Consider the following 22,276-nt stretch of genomic DNA (forward strand, 5'->3'; position numbering starts at 1 on the left):
CCCTTTTTGTAAATCCCAAATTTTGTTTGTTTCACAAAATGATGAATAGTATTATTGTCCTAATTTCTATTAGTTATAGTTCTAATCAGGCTGTAGGCTTCCGCGAAGGAATATGAGGTGGTGCTCCTCCAGTTTGTGGGTGGTGTCATTGTGAGATTGGAAGAGGCCTAGGGTGGATATATTCATCCTCAGGAGCCTACAGCCTGATGGTTGAAGCATGGAATTCACCAGTTTTAAAACCTCCTGATCCTCAGCCGCCTCCTATGTCCAAGCCTCCCTCTCATCCCTGCCTCCTTGACCTGACACAACCTGCCCATCTTCTCTCCTAACTATCCACCACACCCAGGGAGTGGGAGGGGGTGGTAAAATCATGGTGACTGGAAGGTGTTGTCATTTGTTGTGTACAGAGTGCAGATGCTCTACGAAATGCTTCAACTGCTTCACTGTAGTCCCATAGTCCGCAGTCACTTGGGTAAAAAGGGCATACTGTGGAATTCCCATAAATAGATATGGGTATAGATAATGGGATTATGTCTCTCAGCTAACCAGGCATCCAACTAAAATGGCTCACACAGAAAGCATGCAGAGATATAAACAGCTACCACTAGCAGTCAGTTTCATGACCATTTGATAACCCACTAACAGATGTTGAGAGCTTCCGCCATCATTGATATGTGTTGGCAGCAGTCCCTAGCCCTCTAGGGTTTAGAGTTAAGGATGATGTTGTTCGTGTGACTGAGAAACCCACTCTTGCATCCTCAAGTTTTCTGTCATGGGAAGGCAACATTGTGTGGGAGAATGGAATTTGCAGGCCAGGATTGGCTTCCTTCTTTTTCTCTGCTACTATTCAGCCTTGCAGTCAAGTTGCTGAGTTAAGTGACTTGCGCATTGATGGGTCAGGAAATGCCTTGCTGAGTGGTTAGCAGCTAATGTTGTCAATGCTTTCAGGTGACTTTGAGTATATCCTTTTACCTTTTCCTATGGCTGCCTTTTGAGCAATGGCCAATGGAAGGAGTCCACCTGAAACTTAATGAATAGATGTAAAAAAATAATATATTTCTTATTGACATTCAGGTAGTGCCTAAGAAAAACAATTTCTGAAAATATCAGTATATATCTTGTGATTATTCTGTTGTCATTGTAACTGTTTTTATGCAATCTAATCTGGTAAAAATGTTCTTTTTCTCAGGCTCTTCCATATGTTGCCCTTCTTATAGCCATGCTGTTTTTCATCTATGCTGTAATTGGCATGCAGGTAAATGTTTTACTGGATGAACTCTTGGTGAAATTATCAAAATGTTTTCATTCTGTGTCTTATTGATAACTGTAATTTATCGAAAGTAAGGCATAAATCAGTTGAAATAACTGCAATTTAAGATTTTTAAAGTTTGTAAGTTAAAGGGTAATTTATCATCTGAGCTCTAGTGATTTAACTTGATTGCAATTTCACTGATATAGAAGTGAGTAAGTTTTATTTGCCCGGACTTGAATAAGAAACAGAAAACTATCAAATATAGTTAACTGTTCACAATGTAGTGACAAAGTAGTTGTGTTTAATAGTGACTAAAAACTTCTACCTGTTTTCCAGATTTTTGGCAAAGTTGCCTTGCAAGATCATACACAGATAAACAGAAATAACAACTTTCAGACCTTTTTCCAATCTGTTCTACTTCTTTTCAGGTAAAGAGCTAATCCTACCATTTTGATTAAATGTCACTATTTATTCATTTTATTTTGAAATGTCAATGTGATCGGTTTGTTCCATCCATCCACCGAAATGTGACATCCTCTTGACCATTATCTGACTCACTTTTGATGTCTGTTACTCTTCTCAACTATTAACAAATCCCCCACAACTACCAGCTACTATTCCTGCAGACCCTTCACCATCAACTGTTCACAACCTCTTTTGGTCTCCCATTCTCACAGTTGATACTGTTGGCCTCACAATCAGGACTCATCCAAATCTTATGCAAACCCCAATGTGCCTCACCCTCTGCGACAGTCACACCTCAATTTCTTTACTCTGTAGACTTACTGTGAAGTGATCCCACGTATTGTTCAAAAACTCTGCTAGTTCTGGAAGACACAAGATCAGTTTATTTTATTCAGGTATTTAATTGTTTGCTCTTCTCAAACAGGCTTTCGCACCTGCAGAAGCTACAAGCTAATCAGCAGGCTGGCAGTTTTCCAGGCTCAGCAATGTCATCAGAAGCAGTGGCTACTGTTGGAACTATAGCAATCCCCATACTGTCCCCAATGGGTGGGGCCTGGGATACCTGCCATTGGAGTCAGGAATTTCAGGGACTAAACATGGTCTGGAAAAAGGGTGAGCTTACCCCAAGCACAGTGGGTCAATGGTTCATGCAGCTGCGGAGGCCATCCATTGGTCACATTGTGCCAAATCAGGAGAGACCCGCTTTTCCACTCTGCATCCCTGAACTAGCAAAGAGTCACCAGGTCGGGAGCACACCCTGATGGCAGCAAGAATAGTTCTTGAAGTTGCCCATTTGAGGGCCTTGATGTATCAAGTTTGGAAAGGGCACTCACCTTTGTTCCATAATTTTCAAAGAAAATGTGGACCTTCAAGCCAGTAGTGCTGGAAAAAGGGGCTGTAGCTTCCACAAAAATTCATCATATTGCTCCTTGCAAGGATTGCTGCACTGCATCCTTTTTGAACAATCCTGCATTGAAACTGCAGCCTGAACGATCATAGGAAAGTCAGTTAGTAACTGTTTGTCCAATTAGGATCAGAAATAGGATTCTGGCCCAGATCTCGGGATTTGTGTCATGGCTCCAGAAATTTGCAAGTTGAGTAGGTTTTACAATAAATGGATGACTTTGTAGACTTTGGAAGGTGAAAATGTCTTGCAAGGATTACATTAGCAGTTAACATGAATATTAAATTAGCATTGATATTCTTTCGGATGACTTATTGCTGTCTCAACAGATGTGCCACTGGCGAAGCCTGGCAAGAGATCATGTTGGCGTGCATGCCTGGAAGACGCTGTGACCCAGAGTCAGAATATGGTCCAGGAGAAGAGTTTACATGTGGTAGCAACTTTGCTATCGTATATTTCATCACATTTTACATGTTATGCGCCTTTTTGGTATGTGGCATTCATAATCATGTTGCTTGAAATTAGCTATCATAGAAACTTGTCTTGAAATTTTAAATGATTGAGAAGTTAACAGTCATCCAGACAGTAAATTTATTCTTCTTGGAACAGCTCAGGAAACACATTAGCATAGCATGTAGCTGAATCATACCACAAATATGGTAATTGGGTTTAATCTTTGGGCTGTGCTGAGGGGTTACATTATCTAGGGTAATGATGTGGACATGACAACAGTCTTAGACATGTTGACAGTGATGACAATTACCATTGAGTAGATTTCCCTACATGTCAGTCACTCCGGCACTTAAATTCCTCCTGTCCTCCTCTTTTATCTGCCAAGGTTCAGGAAGCTCAGAAAATGCACGTGTTAAAATCTTGGGTTCCAAGTCCAGTCAATTCCTAACAAGTGTCAGATAAGCCTGTACAAGGGCTATTTCCTGAAGTAAATGCTGTGGTTGAAAGTTAATATTGGCAGCTTCCTGTGCTCAGTGCATGGAAATCCACTTTACTTGTCAGAATAGAAAGTTATCCCCAGTGAGGAGGGAAAAATATTGATGAAAAAAATTGGTGAGTAACGTAAATAAATGTTCTTCCTCTCATTTTAAATGAACAATACCAGAGATTAGAAACAAGAAATTTTTAGACAGGAAAAAGCATTTCACTCAGTGAAGTTGTTCTCGTGATTTTATTCTGCAAGCTGCCTTTCCTTTTTGTCACTACTTTGTTGAATTCAATTTTTTGCACAGAATCTTAACAAAATGTGTCTTCTGTTTCCATCAATAATCTTTTCTGATAACCTGTACCATTTACATATTATCCTTTGTATAAACTTGCATTTTTGGATTTAGCAACAGTCTTATTATCTACAAGCTGCTGTGCCTTTTTCCTGTTGTTGGAAATATTTTGTGAATCTCCTTTTTGCAATTGCAGATTAACTACATTCCAACTCTGGATTTTGTTTTTCTTTGTTCAGTTCCAGTCATACTTTTTAAATGCATCGACGTTTAAATCTCTGATGTTTGTCAGAGATTCATTTTATTCATAATTCTTCCTTTAAGGACTCATAAAAAATGTATATTATCTAGCCTGAATGCATCATCTATTTCAAGAAAAGGTCTAATTTTAGAAGACTATTGTGTCCCAATTTAGATTCTATATACCCCCCTCCACCATTCTGCTGATTTTTGATTGCACCCACTTACATAATTGATTACCCTCCTCTTCTGCTGTGCTAGTTCTGTATCTGATGTTATCAGCTTTCTTAATCATTATTAAAAGAAATAATAGGGCAGTAACATAAAACAATCTGAATGGATAAACATCAATGGATGCCGGACCACATTTAAAAATGATCACCAAAATGTAGACAATTATCAAGAGCGACCCAGACAGCTTATCACTGACAAGGCTTTGATTTGAGAGACAGCATCATTGTCAATACACAAAGAAGATGGCCAAAGGATGAGAGATAATGGGAACTGCAGATGCTGGAGAATTCCAAGATAATAAAATGTGAGGCTGGATGAACACAGCAGGCCAAGCAGCATCTCAGGAGCACAAAAGCTGACGTTTCGGGCCTAGACCCTTCATCAGAGAGGGGGATGGGGAGAGGGAACTGGAATAAATAGGGAGAGAGGGGGAGGCGGACCGAAGATGGAGAGTAAAGAAGATAGGTGGAGAGAGTATAGGTGGGGAGGTAGGGAGGGGATAGGTCAGTCCAGGGAAGACGGACAGGTCAGGGAGGTGGGATGAGGTTAGTAGGTAGCTGGGGGTGCGGCTTGGGGTGGGAGGAAGGGATGGGTGAGAGGAAGAACCGGTTAGGGAGGCAGAGACAGGTTGGACTGGTTTTGGGATGCAGTGGGTGGGGGGGAAGAGCTGGGCTGGTTGTGTGGTGCAGTGGGGGGAGGGGACGAACTGGGCTGGTTTAGGGATGCAGTAGGGGAAGGGGAGATTTTGAAACTAGTGAAGTCCACATTGATACCATATGGCTGCAGGGTTCCCAGGCGGAATATGAGTTGCTGTTCCTGCAACCTTCGGGTGGCATCATTGTGGCAATGCAGGAGGCCCATGATGGACATGTCATCTAGAGAATGGGAGGGTGAGTGGAAATGGTTTGCGACTGGGAGGTGCAGTTGTTTGTTGCGAACTGAGCGGAGGTGTTCTTGGGGACCGCTTTGCAGAACACCTCCGCTCAGTTCGCAACAAACAACTGCACCTCCCAGTCGCAAACCATTTCCACTCCCCCTCCCATTCTCTAGATGACATGTCCATCATGGGCCTCCTGCACTGCCACAATGATGCCACCCGAAGGTTGCAGGAACAGCAACTCATATTCCGCCTGGGAACCCTGCAGCCTAATGTTATCAATGTGGACTTCACCAGTTTCAAAATCTCCCCTTCCCCTGCTGCATCCCTAAACCAGCCCAGTTCGTCCCCCCCACCCACTGCATCCCAAAACCAGTCCAACCTGTCTCTGCCTCCCTAACCGGTTCTTCCTCTCACCCATCCCTTCCTCCCACCCCAAGCCGCACCCCCAGCTACCTACTAACCTCATCCCACCTCCTTGACCTGTCCGTCTTCCCTGGACTGACCTATCCCCTCCCTACCTCCCCACCTATACTCTCTCCACCATCTTCTTTACTCTCCATCTTCGGTCCGCCTCCCCCTCTCTCCCTATTTATTCCAGTTCCCTCTCCCCATCCCCCTCTCTGATGAAGGGTCTAGGCCCGAAACGTCAGCTTTTGTGCTCCTGAGATGCTGCTTGGCCTGCTGTGTTCATCCAGCCTCACATTTTATTATCTTGGCCAAAGGATGAGATTGTCACTCAGCAATGGGGTGAAGTGGAGAGAAAGTTAGAAGCAGAAATGCTGGGTGGGTTCATGATTAGGGCTAAGTTGACAATGGCACATATCCTTTGAATGCGGACTGAGGAGGAGCTCATATGCACCTTGTAGCTCCACATTCAGTTAAACATTTTGTTTTAAACACACCTTTGTAGTAGCAGCCTTATGCAAGAGGCATGAGATAGCTATTTGACCCTTTACATTGCTATGTTAAGGGACTAGCACCTGTTGCAGGCACAATTCTTGTTCAGTAATAAATGTATGAACCCTGTACAACATTTTGAAAGCCAAAGTATCCCTTTAGTTGCAAAAAATGACTGCATTCCATATAATTTATAGCCTTAGTTTCTTTTCTCCTTTAATACTACATATTTCAAAACACTTCTATTATCACTAAAGAATTTTTTATTTTTTCTTTTGTTTCTGTAATTCGTATTAACCTGTTTAAACTAGTTTTCCTTGCCAGGTCTTTGCATTTTAAGTGCATCTCCTTGTAGCACTTTTTCATCTTTAACTGCTTTGACAACTATTGCCCTTTCAAAATACTGGGCTTCGCAAGGATGAGTTTCTATTAAAACTATGACAGTCATTTACAGAATATATGTACTTTTCCACGAGAGTTCTTTCAGAGTTGACAATTATAGCCCTCTCGTGTGGTCCAGGTGTAATACATCTGGGGATACTTTGGAAGGGCTGTACATTTGATAAAACTTGGACAGATTGGGTTCCAGGTAGTAACTTCAGGGCCTGCTTGGACTTGTATCACAGAGAAAAAGCACTTCCTGGTTTAATTAACTGAATACTGCATCATTAAAAAAATTGTTGCATTTTATCAACCAGTTTCAAGTTATATTGAAATGATACACAGATTTTGAGGGGGCTAGATGTTAGACTTCACTCCTTTAGATTTAAAGCTTTTCGATACACAAATCCACATGATGTCATCATAGTTGATTATACTTATTATACTCTTCAGTATTCACCCTTTCAGATCTATATGTATCTCTTTGGGCAGCACAGTGACTCAATGTTTAGCACTGCTGCCTCACAGCGCCAGGGTCTCAGGTTAAATTCCACCCTCTGGCAACTGCCTGTGTGGAGTTTGCACATTCTCCCTGTGTTCGTGTGGGTGTCCTTCAGGTGCTCCGGTATCTTCCCACAGTCCAAAGATGTGCAGGCTACATGGATTGGCCATGGGTAAATTGCTTATAGTATTTAGGGATATGTGGTTTAGGGGGATGGGCCTTTGGTGGGATGTTCTAAGGGTGGGTGTGGACTTGTTGGGTTGAGGGTCCTGTTTCCACACTGTAGAAATTCTATGATATACAACAAAATTCAATAATATAGGAGGCAACAGGGTTCGAGCAGACACCTCCATTACTTCTGTGCATGATATGTCACTAATGTTGATATAGCTTGTGAATGGTATTTGTTGATTTCATTTGCAAGGAGGTTCAGGATTCTGCCACAAGCTGGATTTCTACTAAGAGGCATCATCTTTGTGGCCCTGGACGAAGAACCTCCCATGGCACATTATAGATCTATGAAGACAAACAGGAGAATAACAAAGAGGCTTCAAAGCAGAACTTGCTGACAGGAGCACGATACATTTGACAAGCTTCAATACTTGTTTTTAGTTTGGGAATCTAACCACTGCATTTACTGGTCTGTTAACATTACCTGCAGTACCATGTGTCTCTTAACAACTTATATCTCATTTCTGCCATCCAGTGAAGTATCCCTTCAATCTTTATAAGTACATTCTCCGCAGAAGGCTCCAGCTTCTAAAATTTTTAATGTCAATGTATGTGAAATGTGTGAGTGAAAATTGTTAGCTTTCATGGTGTTTCCTTTTGGTCACACTATATAATGAATATACACTTAATTCTATTTTGCTCCTTCTGAGTACAACCTCAGTGGCAAATGTTTGGGCTGGCTGGAATTTTACAAACAGCCTTGCTCAAAGTACATTTTATTTTGCAAAACTGATGTGAAAATCTATGTCAAATCTACCAGAATCACAGAAGTGTTATAAGTGAATGTGCCTCTGTGTTTCCCACAAATTGCTGTTTCTGCAATGTCAATACAGCATTGCAACCAGAAAAGCAATTTCACTACTAAATAATAAGATTTCACCTTTGTATATAAATTCAACACAGAAGTCAAGAATTTACTGAGAGAAGTATTCCCAAAGGGCCAAATAACTTTCTCTATCTTTACGTTTCAGATTATAAACTTATTTGTGGCTGTTATCATGGACAACTTTGATTATTTAACACGCGATTGGTCCATTCTGGGTCCTCATCATTTGGAAGAATTTAAAAGAATATGGTCTGAATATGATCCAGAAGCAAAGTAAGTAAATTTGATGTAATTCTGCTTTGCAGTTAATTTTAAAAATTATGACTATCCTAACTTGCTTGGCTGCAGTTTTCTGTGGAACAAAACAATATAAGTGTAATTTAACAAATGCTTGTTCTTTGCATCTCATCAATGAGGTACATTTTACCAACTCCAAAATGTGCTGCTATGTTTCTCCATCCATTAAATTAATGGTGATTTACTGAAATTGACAGATGACAATGTATGATAGAAGTCTAAATTCGTAAAATTACCCCGATACATTGCAAATGCAAAGGTTTTTAATGTTAATATTTCACAATGTGTTGTGGTTATCTGACTGGAGTAGTAATCTGTGAAAGGGAGTTCAAATCAATCCATGACAATTTGAAATTCAAAGTAATTTCTTAAAATTTTGAAATAAAAGCTGGGGTATTAGTAAAAGTGTTGTATATAGTTGTATTCTTAAAATCCCTTGTGTTCCACTAAGAGATAGAAATTTGGAGGGTAGAATCTTAGAGGGATGAGCTATGACGAGATCTGTGGGAAAATCAGACGAGGGTTATCTCCATGTTGGGAGCACAGCATAGCATCCTATATGTGTTTTTGCAAGCAGCAAATTTCTTGCTAGGCCGTGGCATGTTGCCAATTAATGGGCTGTGTTGATTGTTAATCACCTTATTAATGCCTCAACTATTATACAGTTTGCAATGTTATCTCACACTCTGAGTAAGCTAGATGTTGAGAATTCTCAATGTGGAAATCAGAGTGAGTACCTGGTGACTTCAGCTTGTTGCTGGTTGCGACCAGCCTCCTCATTCTTCAACACCAAGTGGCGTCTCAGGGTATAATACATGGCTACCAGCCACATGCATCCCTCATCCATGGACATTGGGATCTGACATTTGCCAAGCTGTCATTTATCATTCCTCTGATTGACTTGCAGGATATTTAAAAGTCCAGATTTGCATTGCAGGGTACACTGCCAAGTATACCAGCAAGAACACTGTGTGCACATGGAGAACTACTAACTCACTGATTGGACTGGGCTGCATTCCAAGGCTGCACACTTGCTTTCTTAGCACTCAGTCACTTTGTGTCTACCTGTATACTGAAACCATCCGTGCCTTGCCTTATCTTGTCATGCTAATTAGTATAGTCACATAATCAGGCAGCTTGAGTTCCTGGTAGCAGCCGAAAATCAAGAGGCATACATTTTACTGCGTGGCAGTGTTCTGCATCAATGGTGGTGGATGGACCAGCCATCTCTGCAGTATTCTGAGGGGAGACCTCTGAGGATCCTATGCCTGTTTCGTCCTCCAGCAAGGTACCTCATGGCACTGCCCCACTCCTTGGCACTGCCTTGCCCCATTGTGAAGGAAGGGCATTGGAGTTTTTGCCTTGTTCTCCATATTCCTGTGTCCGTGTCTTTGGTCCTGAGGACCAGCGGTTGAGGTGATGGAATGTCGATGAGTGTGCCCCTTCAGCAGACGCTAAGGGTGCTGGACTTGACTATCCATGGCCGCCATCAATCTGTCCTTGGAGACAGCCAAACAATTTGCATAATGAAGGCCATTGCCTCCCACATTCCTGTCTATTGCTCCTCTTCTTCTCAGTCCATTCTGATGAAATCCCTGAATGATGAAATCACTGGGTCCTCTCCTATTTGAAGCTGAGCAGGTGCCTGGTCTCCAGCAGTCTGCTGAATACTAATGGCTTGGAGTGTTACTTCCCCACTTAGCTGCGGATGACCAGAGTTTGCTTCCAAACTTTCTAGGGCTAAAGATCCTATCAATATGTCATGATCTGAACTAGTGAGAGGTGTAGGAGTCAGACTTGTCCTGATACTTTCTTTGAGGATCAGTACTCTCGTCCTCGGAGGCAGGGTAGGTAGGTTCTGATGGATCCGGCCATTGCACCTCGGTGGTGGGGACATGATGGCTGTAACTGGAAGACAAAAAATAAATTGTTGTACCCATTGGTTAGAAGTGACATGGAATGAATGAGACTCAGCAGGCTTAATAGGCGAGTTGCTACGATTGAAAAATGGTTCTTAAATCAATTAGCAGGATATGGAATTCTTGGCAATCCTGCAGGAGTGGTCCCAATCTTCTCCTGTGAGAGCCAAGATTATCTCCTCATTGGAGCTGAGGAGTTGAATGTCTGGCTGCAGTTTACCCACACAGGCCCTTCTGGCAATATTGTGGGTTTTTCTGTCTTGGAATAAGATAAAGGGAGGAATTGAGTAAGGTGAAAGTGCATGACTGTGTGACAGGTGTTGGTGCTGGTGTAAGCGGGGGAAAGGTGGTGAGCATTCAGAGGGCATGAGTAGGAAGCATGTTTTTGAGGATGGAGATTGGGGATTGAGGAAGGGTGGTGGGTGAGAGTGAGTAAAGGAGGATGTTGCAGATGTTATGATTCTAACTGATGTTATTACTGGACAAATCAAATCCCAGACTGAATCCTGGCTTGTTAGATCATATTTTGCGTTGTCTTGTTTTTGAAGAAGTGATCACTGACTGAAATACAATACTGCAAAATTGGTTCTAATCATGAACCAGAATGCCACTAACAAAAGAACTGAAGATAGAATAGAAAAAAACCAAACTACCCACTCATAAAAGAAATTCAATGATTTTAAAGTATACTTTAAAGGTATAATTCCATTAACTCCAAAACATCTCTTCATAAAGTAGGCTGTCAAGGTCTTGTAGCATAGCCTTCTCAGCTGGCCCTCCTTTGCACCACCCTCTTGACCAGGACCTCCAGCTCACTGTCAGTGAATTGCTATGCCATCTGCACCAGTTCAAGAGGAAAACCCATCATTACATTCTCTGGAAAACTATGGATGGATAAGGAGTGCCAACCTTGCTAACTTGACCCATGTCCAAATTTTGTTTTTGCTTTTAAAATGTATGGGATAAAAGATCCCATGACGTATGAAGGAAAAGCATAATATGTTATTAACAAATTGCATACTAAACTGTAATGCATTTACTTAGAGTCATACAGCATGGAAACAAACCCTTCGGTTCTACTAGTCTATGCTGACCATGTTCCCAAGCTAAACCAATCCCACCTGCTTGTGCTTGGCTCCTATCCAAATGTCTTTTAAAAGTTGTAACTGTACAGGCATCCACTACTTTCTCTTCCATTTTATTCCACACATGAACCACACTATTATTTTTTTAAAAAGAGTTGCCCCACATATCCTTTTTAAATCTTTATCCTCTCACCTTAAAAAATTATGCCCCCTCGTTTGGAACTCCACCACCACCAAGACACTTGTCATTCACCTTATCTATGCCCCTCATGATTTTGTAAACCTCAATAAGGTTACCCCTCAACCACCTCCTCTCCAGTGGAAAAGAGTCCCAGCCTTTGTGGCCTACTTTTATATCTCAAACCTTCCATTCTCAGTCCATATTCTGGTAAATCTCTTCTGGATCCTCTCCAGTTTGACAATATACTTGCCATAACGGTGACCAGAACTGTACACTGTACTCCAGAAGAGGCATCACTAATGTCCTGTACAACCTCAATGTGACACCCAAACTCCTATAGTCAAAGAAATACTGAAAACTGTTGCTGTAAATGAGGAACAAAACTCAAGTTGCTGGAAAAGCTCAGCAAGTCTAGCAACATCTGTGAAGAAAAAAATCTATTAATGTTTTGGGTTCAGTCAGCCTTCCTCAGAACTCCAGAGTTAACTCTGATTTTTTTCGTCACAGATGCTGCCAGACCTGCTGAGCTTTTCCTATACTCAAAGGTCTGAGCAATGAAAGCAAGCGTGCTAAATGTAACAATTTCTGGCTCATGTGTATTTCATTTCCAATATATTTGCCAGACTACGGTTTCACTTCATTGAAGTTATTTGCACAACTTCATTATGAGTGTCCTGTTTACATAGAATTTTCTGTAAGGGTAGTAGCATTTGGGAAGTTCCTACACTACTGTGTTCAATTATTTTCATGCACAAATTCAAGTAATGTGTAGGCCAGGCTGCATAGCATTTCTTTAGGTGAGAAGTAGCATACATCTCTGGATGCTCCTGTAATCAACATGAAGCTCTTGTATGTCACTGTCTCCCTTACTTTTCTTTCTTCAAGGCAATCTTTAAGATTGTTTCCAGATTATTAAAAGACTGAGAAATCTAAGCTGGCAGTTGTGTGAGTGGTCAAGGGAAAAGTCCACATTGTTTACAAGGCTGGAACTGAGAAGGAGCAGTTATGTCAAACATATATATTTGATAGGGAAGGAATTTCACCAGATTTTTGATTAGCTGTAAAGTGATAGCATTAGGGAATAGATGGGATTTTGTTCAGCTATGTTTTCTGAAAATCTGCCCAACTGTGTTATATGTAAATAACTTGGTTTGTTTTATTTGGTTTTGTTTTTATTTCTTTTGTGTCATAAACTTGCTGTTAAAACTAAAACAGCAACCACTTGTGTGTTATGTTTCAGCGGAAGACCACCAAAAAAAGTTACATATCAATTTTTTACTGGGACCTGACTTGTCTCCTAATAACATCAGCTGATATCAGATGAGATAGAAAATGGAATTTAATGCTGAATCAGATTGTTACCTAGTGAATGAATAAGGATATCATAGGTTTCATCATCATACTGTTCTGACTATTTCATAATGATTTTAAAAACTCAATTTTTCACAGAGGGAGAATAAAACATCTTGATGTAGTTACTTTACTTCGACGTATTCAGCCACCGCTGGGCTTCGGAAAACTTTGTCCTCATAGAGTCGCATGCAAGGTAAGGAAGCTTATAAACTAAAAAGTCTGATTGATCAGCCACACAGATAACCTGTCATTCCTGAAGACTGTATTTGCAGAAACAGAGCAATCTGATAATTATTGTAATCCAGGACATTGCAATTTATTTAATCCGTTTACGTCTACGATACAAGCTGGTCGATACTCAAAATGCATCAGTAACTAACATATTTAGGAATTTCAAGTGAAGGCTCATATATATCACCATTGTTTTTGCCCATATTGTTAGAGAATCATTGTGCCTGAAAACTATGTAAATATTCTGTAAGCGGAAAATAAACAAACATCTCCATGAAACTTCACAATCTTTTCAAGATTTCTTGTGACACAACTACAAATTGTGCTAGCCAGTCACACAGGTATTAGCATTTTGATGTGCCTGGCTTTGGAGACTTGGATTGCTGTTGTATTGATAAATAAAAGGTTTAATTTTTGCAAAATCTACTTTAGATTTAGAATTATCTTCCATTAGCATGAAGGAAATTTCAGTAATTCTCACCGTACTGCTCAGGACTTCAAAACCTGATATAAAGATGTGGAATATCATTAATGCAAGGTTAAGGAGCCAATCAGTCCATTTCTTATCAAGAGATTAAAGAAATGTAAGTTTATTCACTCTGATAGGAAGAAGAGATAAACTGGTTTTATTTTATTGATGAGAAACTATACCTTGTTGCATTTTTGATATCCTTGTAAATGAACCAAAAACATTAAAAGCATTAATATCCAGCATCTGCAGTTCTTTGTTTATTTTATATCAATATGCAGGTTCAGCAATGTAAAAAAATGTAGGCACATGAAGCAATTAAGAAATTACTACGTTGGTCTTTGTCACAAGAGATGGGACACAAGATAAAGAAAATGTTCTACAATTTAGGATGCTTAGCTAAAGTAACATCTTCGGTAATGTAAGGTGTTGGCATCAAAGAAGGTAATTGTATTGTAAAAGGAAAATTCGCCAGATTGAATCATGGAAAAACCATTCTCCCTGTGAAGAGATATTGAATGGATTGAGCCCATACAGTTGAGAAGACACAGAAATAATTTCATTGAAACATAGGATTCTGAGAAGTCAGATAGTGAGAGGCTGCTAGCTTGAGAATCTTGAGAACAAGGAAGGAGTCCATCATTTAAAATTTGAGATGAGGAGAAATTTCTAATTGTGAATAGTTATGAATCTTTGGAATTCTCTACCCCAGTAGACTGTGAATACTTAGTTGTTCAATGCAGTTAAGGCTAAGATTGATAGATATTTGGATTCAAAGGGAATCAAGGGATAAAAACTTATAAACGTAGAAGATGGGAGCCCTTCAAGCCTACTGTGCTATTCTTCACGATCATGACTAATCATCCAATTCAATAGCCGACTTCTGCTTTCTCCCCATAACCTTTGATCCTGTTTGTCCCAAGTGCTATATCTAGCTACCTCTTGAATACATTCAATGTTTTGGCACCAACTACTCCCTGTAATAATGAATTCCAGAGGCTCACCACTCTATGGGTGAAGAAATGTCTCCTCATCTCCATCCTAAACTGTCTACCCTGAATCCTTAGACTGTGACACCTGGTGCTGGACACACCGACCTTCATGAACATCCTCCCTACATCTATCCTGTCTGGTCCTGTTAGAATTTTATAAGCCTCTATGAGATACCCTTCATTCGTCTGAACTCCAGCGAAAACAACCCTAACATCGTCAATCTCACCTCATTAGTGAGACCCACCGTCCCCAGAATCAGCCTGGTAAACCTCACTGGACTCCCTTGAGAGCAAGAGCATCCTTTCTCAGAAAACGTGACCAAAACTGCACACCATATTTCCAGGTGCAATCTTACTAAGGCCCTGTATAACTGCAACAACACATTCCTGCTCCTGTACTATAAACCTCTTGCAATGGAGGCCAACATAACCATTTGACTTCTTTACCGCCTGCTGCACCTACATGCTCACCTTCAGCAACTGGTGCACAAGGATGCCCAGGTCCCACTGCATACTTCCGTCTCCCAATTTACAGCCATTCCGGTAGTAATCTGCCATCTTGTTTTTGCTTCCAAAGTGAATGACCTCATTTATCCAAATTATTCTGCATCTGCCATTGATTTACCCACTCACTCAACTTGTCAAGATCATGCTGAAGGATCTCTGCATCCTTGTCACACTTCATCCTCCCGCCCGGCTTGGTATCATCTGCAAATTTGGAGATGTTGCATTTTGTTTCCTCATCCAAATCATTAATATATATTGGGGATATGAAGAACAGGAGGAATATTGGAATAGAGATTGAAAATCAGCCATAATTCCATTTATAGGGGACATAGGCTGATTTTTAATTTCAGATCTTAATTCATTTTTAATGTAGATCATTCTGCTGATGGTGACATTACAAATTAAAAAGCCATTGCAGCATTGGAAAGAGAGGTTCTTCTTGAGGGATGAAAGGTGAAATCCTTTTAGTTTAGAATTGAGAAATAAGGAAACTACAATCATTGGGGATTTTTCGACAGGCTTCCCAATAATGTGAGCGAGATTGAGGATCAAATCCAGAGGGATCATAATGATGTGCAAGAACCAATGTGTGATGATAATGGGGAAGTTGAAATATCTTGAATATTGTTTTGGGATAACTTGAATAAGGAGAAAGAGGTGGGAGGAATTTCTGAAATGTGAACAAGTGAATGTCCTTGGCCAGGATGTTCTTGATCTAACTAGGAAGAAGGCATCACTTGATCTAATGCTAGAGAATGAGGTGAGCCAAGTAGACCAAGTGTCTGTGGATGGAGCACTTAGTAAGACTGATCATTGACACATAAAATTTGCAGAAGCAATGGAAAAGAGTAAGGAGCAATCTAAAGCAGGACTTCTAAGTTGGTAGATGACTAATTTCATTGTCTGATCCCTGCTTCGTCAACCTTACGTAAGCTTCCTTCTTCTTTTTGACTTGCTGTTCCATGTGTCTTGTTATCCAAGATTCCTTCACCTTACCATTCCTTCCTTGCCTCAGTGCAACAAACCTATCCAGCACCTGTAGCAACTGCTCCGGAAACAACTTCCACATTTCTGCCGTGCATTTCCCTGAGAACATCTGTTCCCAATTTACACTCCGCAGTTCTTCCCTAACAGCATTGTAATTCTCCCTCCCCCAATTAAATACTTTCCCATACAGTTTGCTGCTATCCCTCTCAAAGACTGTAGTAAAGGTCAGAGATTTGTGATCACTATCACTGAAATGCCCTCCCACCGAGAAATCTGACACCTGGCCTGTTTCATTGCCAAGCATCAAATCTAATATGGCCTCTCCTCTAGTCATCCTATCTACATTTTGAGTCAGGAATCCTTCCTGGACACACCTGACAAAATCTGCTGCAACCAAACTATTTGGAGCTTCCAGTCGGTATTAGGGAAGTTGAAGTCACCCGTGACAACAACCCTATTACTTTGGCACCTTCCCACAATCTGCCTCCCAATCTGTTCCTCAGTGTCTCTGTTGCTGTTCGGGGTGGGGGGGTGGCGGGGGGGGGGGGGGGGGGGTTCTATAGAAAACTGCTAATAAAGTGACTGCTCCTTTCGTGTTTCTAACTTCCACCCATACTAACTCGGTAGACAAACCCTCCTCGACGACCATCCCTGATTAGCAATGCCACTCCCCCACCTCTTTTACCTCTGTCCCTGTTTCTTTTGAAACATCTATACCCCAGAGCATCTAACAACCATTTCTGCCCTTCTGTTATCCAAGTTTCTGTAATGGCCACAACATTGCAGCTCCAAATACTGATCCATGCTTTAAGTTCGCCACCCTTAATACTGCTTGCGTTAAAATAGACACACTTTCGCCACTGCACTGACTGCAACTTTGCCCTGTAAACTGTCTATCCTTCCTCACAGACTCTCTGCATGCTGTATGTGCCTGTATATTAGTTACCCTATCCTCTGATCTGTAGCTCTGGTTCCCAGCCCCCTACCAAACTGGTTTAAACCCTCACAAAGAGCTGTAGCAAACCTCACCCAGGATATTGGTGCCCCTCCAGTTCAGGTGCAATCCATCCTTCCTGTACAGGTCCACCTTCCCCAGAAGGTATCGCAATGATCCACATACTTGAAGCCCTCCCTCCTCTACCAGCTCTGTAGCCACGTGTTCAGTTGCACTCGCTATCAATTCCTGGCCTCACTAGCCCATGGCACCAGTAGTAATCCTGAGATTACTACTCTGCTCATCCTGGCTTTTAGCTTCCATTGTAAACCCCTATATTCACTTTTCACGTCCACATCCCTCTTCCTAGCTATGTCATTGGTACCAATGTGTACTATGACTTCTGGCTGCTCACCCTCCCCCTTAAAAATCCTGTAGACTCGATCCGAGACATCCCTGATCCTGGCACCCGGGAGTCTCACTCAGTACCACAGAATCTCCTGTCTGTTCCCCTAACCATTGAATCTCCTATCACTATTGCTCTCCTATTCTCCCCCCTTCTCTTCTGAGCCACAGAGCCAGGGTCGGTGCCTGTTTCTTGAGGGAGAGGATGCTGACAAAATATTGGTAGAAGAGGCTATGGAGGGTTGAAAATTGATGGACAATTTATATTTAGAAAAGCTGTTTATACTTAGGATGGTTACATTGTAGGTGACTGGAGGAAGTGGGGATAGACTTGCTGTAATCTTCCAAGCTAACAGTCCTCTCACAACATTACTTGCTGGTTGCACTCATAGTTCACATTCACCCTTTTCTTGGCCATCTTTTGTTCATTTCATGATTTTCTCAATTTTCTCATCACTCATCTTTGGTAAACTGCATGATCTTCTTCCAATTTGATGTTATCCCTAACTTTCTTGTGAGGGGACTATTAGACGATTGTAGAACGGTAAATGTGACATCCTTACCAAAAAATAGATGCCTGAGCAAGTTAGTTTAACTTCAATTGTAAGATTTTAGAAACAGTATTCAAGTAAAAATTAACAGGCATTTGGAGAGGATTGACTTAATTGATGAAGACTAGTGCAGATTTGTAATATGCAGATCATGCCTGACTAATATAATTCAGTTTTTTGATGAAGTAATGAAGTAACAGAATAGTTTAATGAGGTGAACCCATATTGTCTATATAGATTTCAAGAAATATATGATGAATTACCACAAAGGAAGTTTAACAAATTAGAATTGTTACTGTCAACTTGGATAAAATATTGTTTTTTAGAACAGAAAATACAACCGTGGTAAATGTTTGTTTTCCATCCTGGAGAATATAGACTGGTGCTCTGAAGTGTTCAGGCCACTGCTTTGCAATGACTTGCATACTGGAATTCAGAGTAAAATTTTATGTTCATCATCCCAAAATATTCTTATAATGAAATTGATCCTAATGGTCTGCAAAAAAAAACACCTACAAGAATGAACAAATGACAAATGGCTGATTTTAAACATGATGAGAGTAATTAACACAGAGCATGGAATCCTGGGCTTCATAAATCGGGGAAGTCATTAGGGCAATTCTGTTGAACATTTTAAATATGATGAACATTTCTGGTGAGACCACATCTAGAATATTGTCGCCAATTCTGGTTGCCACATTTTAGGAAGGATTTGAAAGTCTTTGAGAGAGGCACAGGAGATTTATCAAAATTTGTTTTTATTTATTATTTAATGGGGTGTGGGTGTTGCTGGCAAGGCCGTATTCATCACCCATCCCTGATTAGTGTTGAACTGGGTGGTTTGCTAGACTATTTCAGTGGGCAGTTAACAGGTAACCATATTCCCATGGGTCTGGAGTCACATATAGGCCAGACTGGGTAAGGATGACAGATTTAATTCCAGAAAGGCCATTAGTGAACCAGATGGGTTTTTTCGACAGTTGACAAGCTCATGGTCTCACTTCTGAGAATAGCATCAATTCCAGATTTATTAATTATGTTTAATTTCCACCAGCTACAAAAGTTGAGGAAGAAGGATTGTAGGAAGAGGATAAGTTGACCATGGTTATTTAAGAAAGTTATGGATAACATAAAATTGGAAGGAGATCATGCAATTTAGCAAAGATGAGTGATGAGAAAATTGAGAAAATATTGAAATGAACAAAAGATGGCCAAGAAAAAGGTGAATGTGAACTATGAGTGCAACCAGCAAGTAATGTAAAAACAGACAGTAAAAGCTTATTTAACTGTATAAAAAGGAAGAGAGAGGCCAAAGTGGACATGACTGCTTTAAAAAAAAGCCTGGGGAAATAATAATTTGGAAATGGCAGAGGTAATTCATGGTCATCATGAAATTCTTAATTCCAGATTTTTAAAAATTGAATTCAAATTTTGCCATCTGCTGTGGCAGGCTTAGAACCTGGGTGTCCGGAACATTACCTTTGTCTTTGGATTAACAGTCCACTGATAGTATCACTCAGCTGTTGCCTATAAATTGTAGAATAACTGTTAATAATTTTCCAAGAATCCCTAGATTTTGGAGAAATTCCTAAACTGCCAGTGTAACTTGTCTATTCACAAGGGGGAGGGGGGAGGCAAAAAAATGACTCTCTATATGTTGATTTAGCTTAATATTTGTCATTGGGAAAATACTAGTGTCTGTTGTAAAGGATGCAATCACAGAACATTTTTTGAAAATGCACCATGATCAAACAGACATAGCATAGCTTCATGAAGGGGAAATCATGCCTGGTGAATTTATTACAATGTTTTTGAAGAGGTAACAAGTGGAATGGGTAAAGGAGAAGGGATAATGGGAACTGCAGATGCTGGAGAATCTGAGATAACGAAGTGTGGAGCTGGATGAACACAGCAGGCCAAGCAGCATCTCAGGAGCACAAAAGCTGACGTTTTAGGCCTAGACCCTTCATAAAATCAGAATCAGACCCTTTTCTGATGAAAGGACTAGGACCAAAACAGCAGCTTTCGTGCTCCTAAGATGCTGCTTGGCCTGCTGTGTTCATCCAGCTTCACACTTTATCTTGGATAAAGGAGAACAAGAGGATGTGATATATTTGTATGTCTAAAAGGCATTTGATAATATACTACACATAAGGCTACTTAATAAGTTAGAAGTCTATGGATGTTGGGAGTTGTATATTAATTAAGGATAGAGGATTGGCTAACTAACAAAAAGCAAAGAGTTGGGTTAAAAGGGACATTTTCAGGATGACAACTTTCAATTCATGGAGTGCCACAGGGATCAGTACCAAGGCATGATTATTAACAACATATTCAATTAATGAGTTAAATAAGGGAAACGAATACACAATTGACAAGTTCGTGAATGGCAAAGATTTAAGGGAACGTAAGTCATGAGGGTGACAGCGTCTATGGGGGAACATAGACCGTTTAAGAGTATGGGAGAAAAATCTTCACAGATAGAATATAATGTGGGAAAATGTGGAGAGAGAAAAGCTGCACCAATAAATTCATGGTACAATAATAACGTGATTTATTATTTTGAGGAATAGATGCAAGCAGCCATGAGGGAAAAGTTTGCTCAGCACATGGTAATTACCTGGAACTTGCTGCCTTCAACTGTAGTGAAAGCAGAGATTCAGAAAACCAAAAAAATTGTCTGCTCAATTATTGATAGTTTTGTACCAATTCTTACCTAAACAGGAGGTAAAGTAAAATGGTAATGCTGTAAAATTTCATGCTATAAAACTAAAATTTGCCCATTTTCTTTAATTTCCAGAGATTGGTAGCTATGAATATGCCCCTGAATAGTGATGGAACGGTAATGTTCAATGCAACCCTTTTTGCCTTGGTGAGAACAGCTTTGAAAATCAAAACAGATGGTAAGATTCATGTAGATATGGATTAGAAGTCATTCAACAGAGAAGTATGTTAATTTAAATCTGGTGATAATTGACATTGACTTAATACCGATGTTCAAGGTTGACTGGAATAAATCTACATGAGCCATGCCCCTCTACTTACAGACCTGAAGTGCAGTCGACAGACTCTGACGGCAGGAACCATTGGCCAAAATAGAGTATAAAAGCAAAACGCTGCAGTTTTTGGAAATCGGAAAAAAAATAGCAAGTTGTGGAAATGCTCAACACATCAAAAAGCATCTGTGAAGGAAAGGGTAGTGATAATATTTCAAGTTGTTGACTTTTTTTCAAACCAACATACCTGAATTATTTCACTCCCAATTATTACTTGGAAAACCGACATGAGAGAAATTGCCATTTTTTAAGGGGGTGTAATGGTGGCGGGTAGTCATGGTGACAAAATCCAGAATTGGTTGCGAATCTCCAGGTATGAAAGTGAGCTGTATGAATGCCTGCCTCAGTGCACTGCTTCATTGTCAAAGATAGCAACAGAAAAGAAAAACCCAGCATGTAGCCCACCTATTCCGTCACCTCTGCCCCATGCTCCCCATGCTACCACATGCCCTCCACTTACATTTCATGGACCCTCTTATTCTCCGTGCTGATTCTTCATACCAGCGCAATAGTGCCTCATAACTTCCACGCTAACCTGTGCCTCTGGACTCACCACCCCATTTGGGGAAGGGGAGGTGCGGCTCTTTATTTATTTATTCACTCATGCGATGTGGCATCACTGGCTGGCCACAATTTATTGCTGTGTCTAGTTGCCCTTGGGAAGTTGATGATGAGCTGCCTTCTTGAACCACTGCAGTCCATATGCTACAGGTAAACCTACATTGTCCTTATGGAGGGAATTTGAGGATTTTAACCCTGGTACAGTGAAGGAATAGCAATATATCTCCAAAATAATTTTGGCAACGATCTGTAGCTTGGGTTGTGGATGAGGTTGTTGACTTGCTTGCTGAGTTGGCTTGTTTTTGTTCAGACGTTTTGTCACCATGTTAGGTGACATCATCAGCGGAGCCTCTGGTGAAGCGATGTTATTCTATTCCACTTGGAATTTGTACTGTCCGGTCAGTTATGGTGAGTACTGTCATTTCTGGTTTTGATCTGTATGGGTTTTTATATGGGATCCAATTTTGTGTGTTTGTTGATTGAAGTATGAGTGGAGAACAATGCCTCTGGGAATTCCCATGCGTGTCAATGTTTGGCTTGGGCTACTGTGGTTACCTTGTCCCAATTAAATTGATGGCCTTCATTGTCTGAATGTACTGATATGACGGAGAACATCATAATCCTACCACCTGACAAAAGGTGCATGACCATTGTTATGAACAAAACAGACGACATTAAGAACGAACAGACATTGCTTACAGATA

General features: G+C 40.6%; 1 protein-coding gene across 3 annotated transcripts in view; it reads left to right on the forward strand.

Moving 5' to 3' along the window:
* The window catches only part of LOC125460565 (voltage-dependent L-type calcium channel subunit alpha-1D-like), a 556,326-nt gene that overhangs the window by 402,414 nt on the left and 131,636 nt on the right, over positions 1 to 22,276 (forward strand). For 2 of the 3 annotated variants that reach the window (XM_059649877.1, XM_059649878.1), the window contains 6 exons: positions 1,190 to 1,255; positions 1,589 to 1,680; positions 2,951 to 3,110; positions 8,190 to 8,317; positions 12,976 to 13,072; positions 20,756 to 20,858. The exons of the other annotated variant lie outside the window; for it this stretch is intronic. In XM_059649877.1, the coding sequence (XP_059505860.1) occupies positions 1,190 to 1,255; positions 1,589 to 1,680; positions 2,951 to 3,110; positions 8,190 to 8,317; positions 12,976 to 13,072; positions 20,756 to 20,858 (646 nt within the window). The remainder of the gene's footprint in view (positions 1 to 1,189; positions 1,256 to 1,588; positions 1,681 to 2,950; positions 3,111 to 8,189; positions 8,318 to 12,975; positions 13,073 to 20,755; positions 20,859 to 22,276) is intronic. 3 annotated transcript variants of the gene reach the window in all.

The sequence above is a fragment of the Stegostoma tigrinum genome, chromosome 11, assembly GCF_030684315.1.
Source record: "Stegostoma tigrinum isolate sSteTig4 chromosome 11, sSteTig4.hap1, whole genome shotgun sequence".
In the NCBI taxonomy this organism is placed as follows: Eukaryota; Metazoa; Chordata; class Chondrichthyes; order Orectolobiformes; family Stegostomatidae; genus Stegostoma; species Stegostoma tigrinum.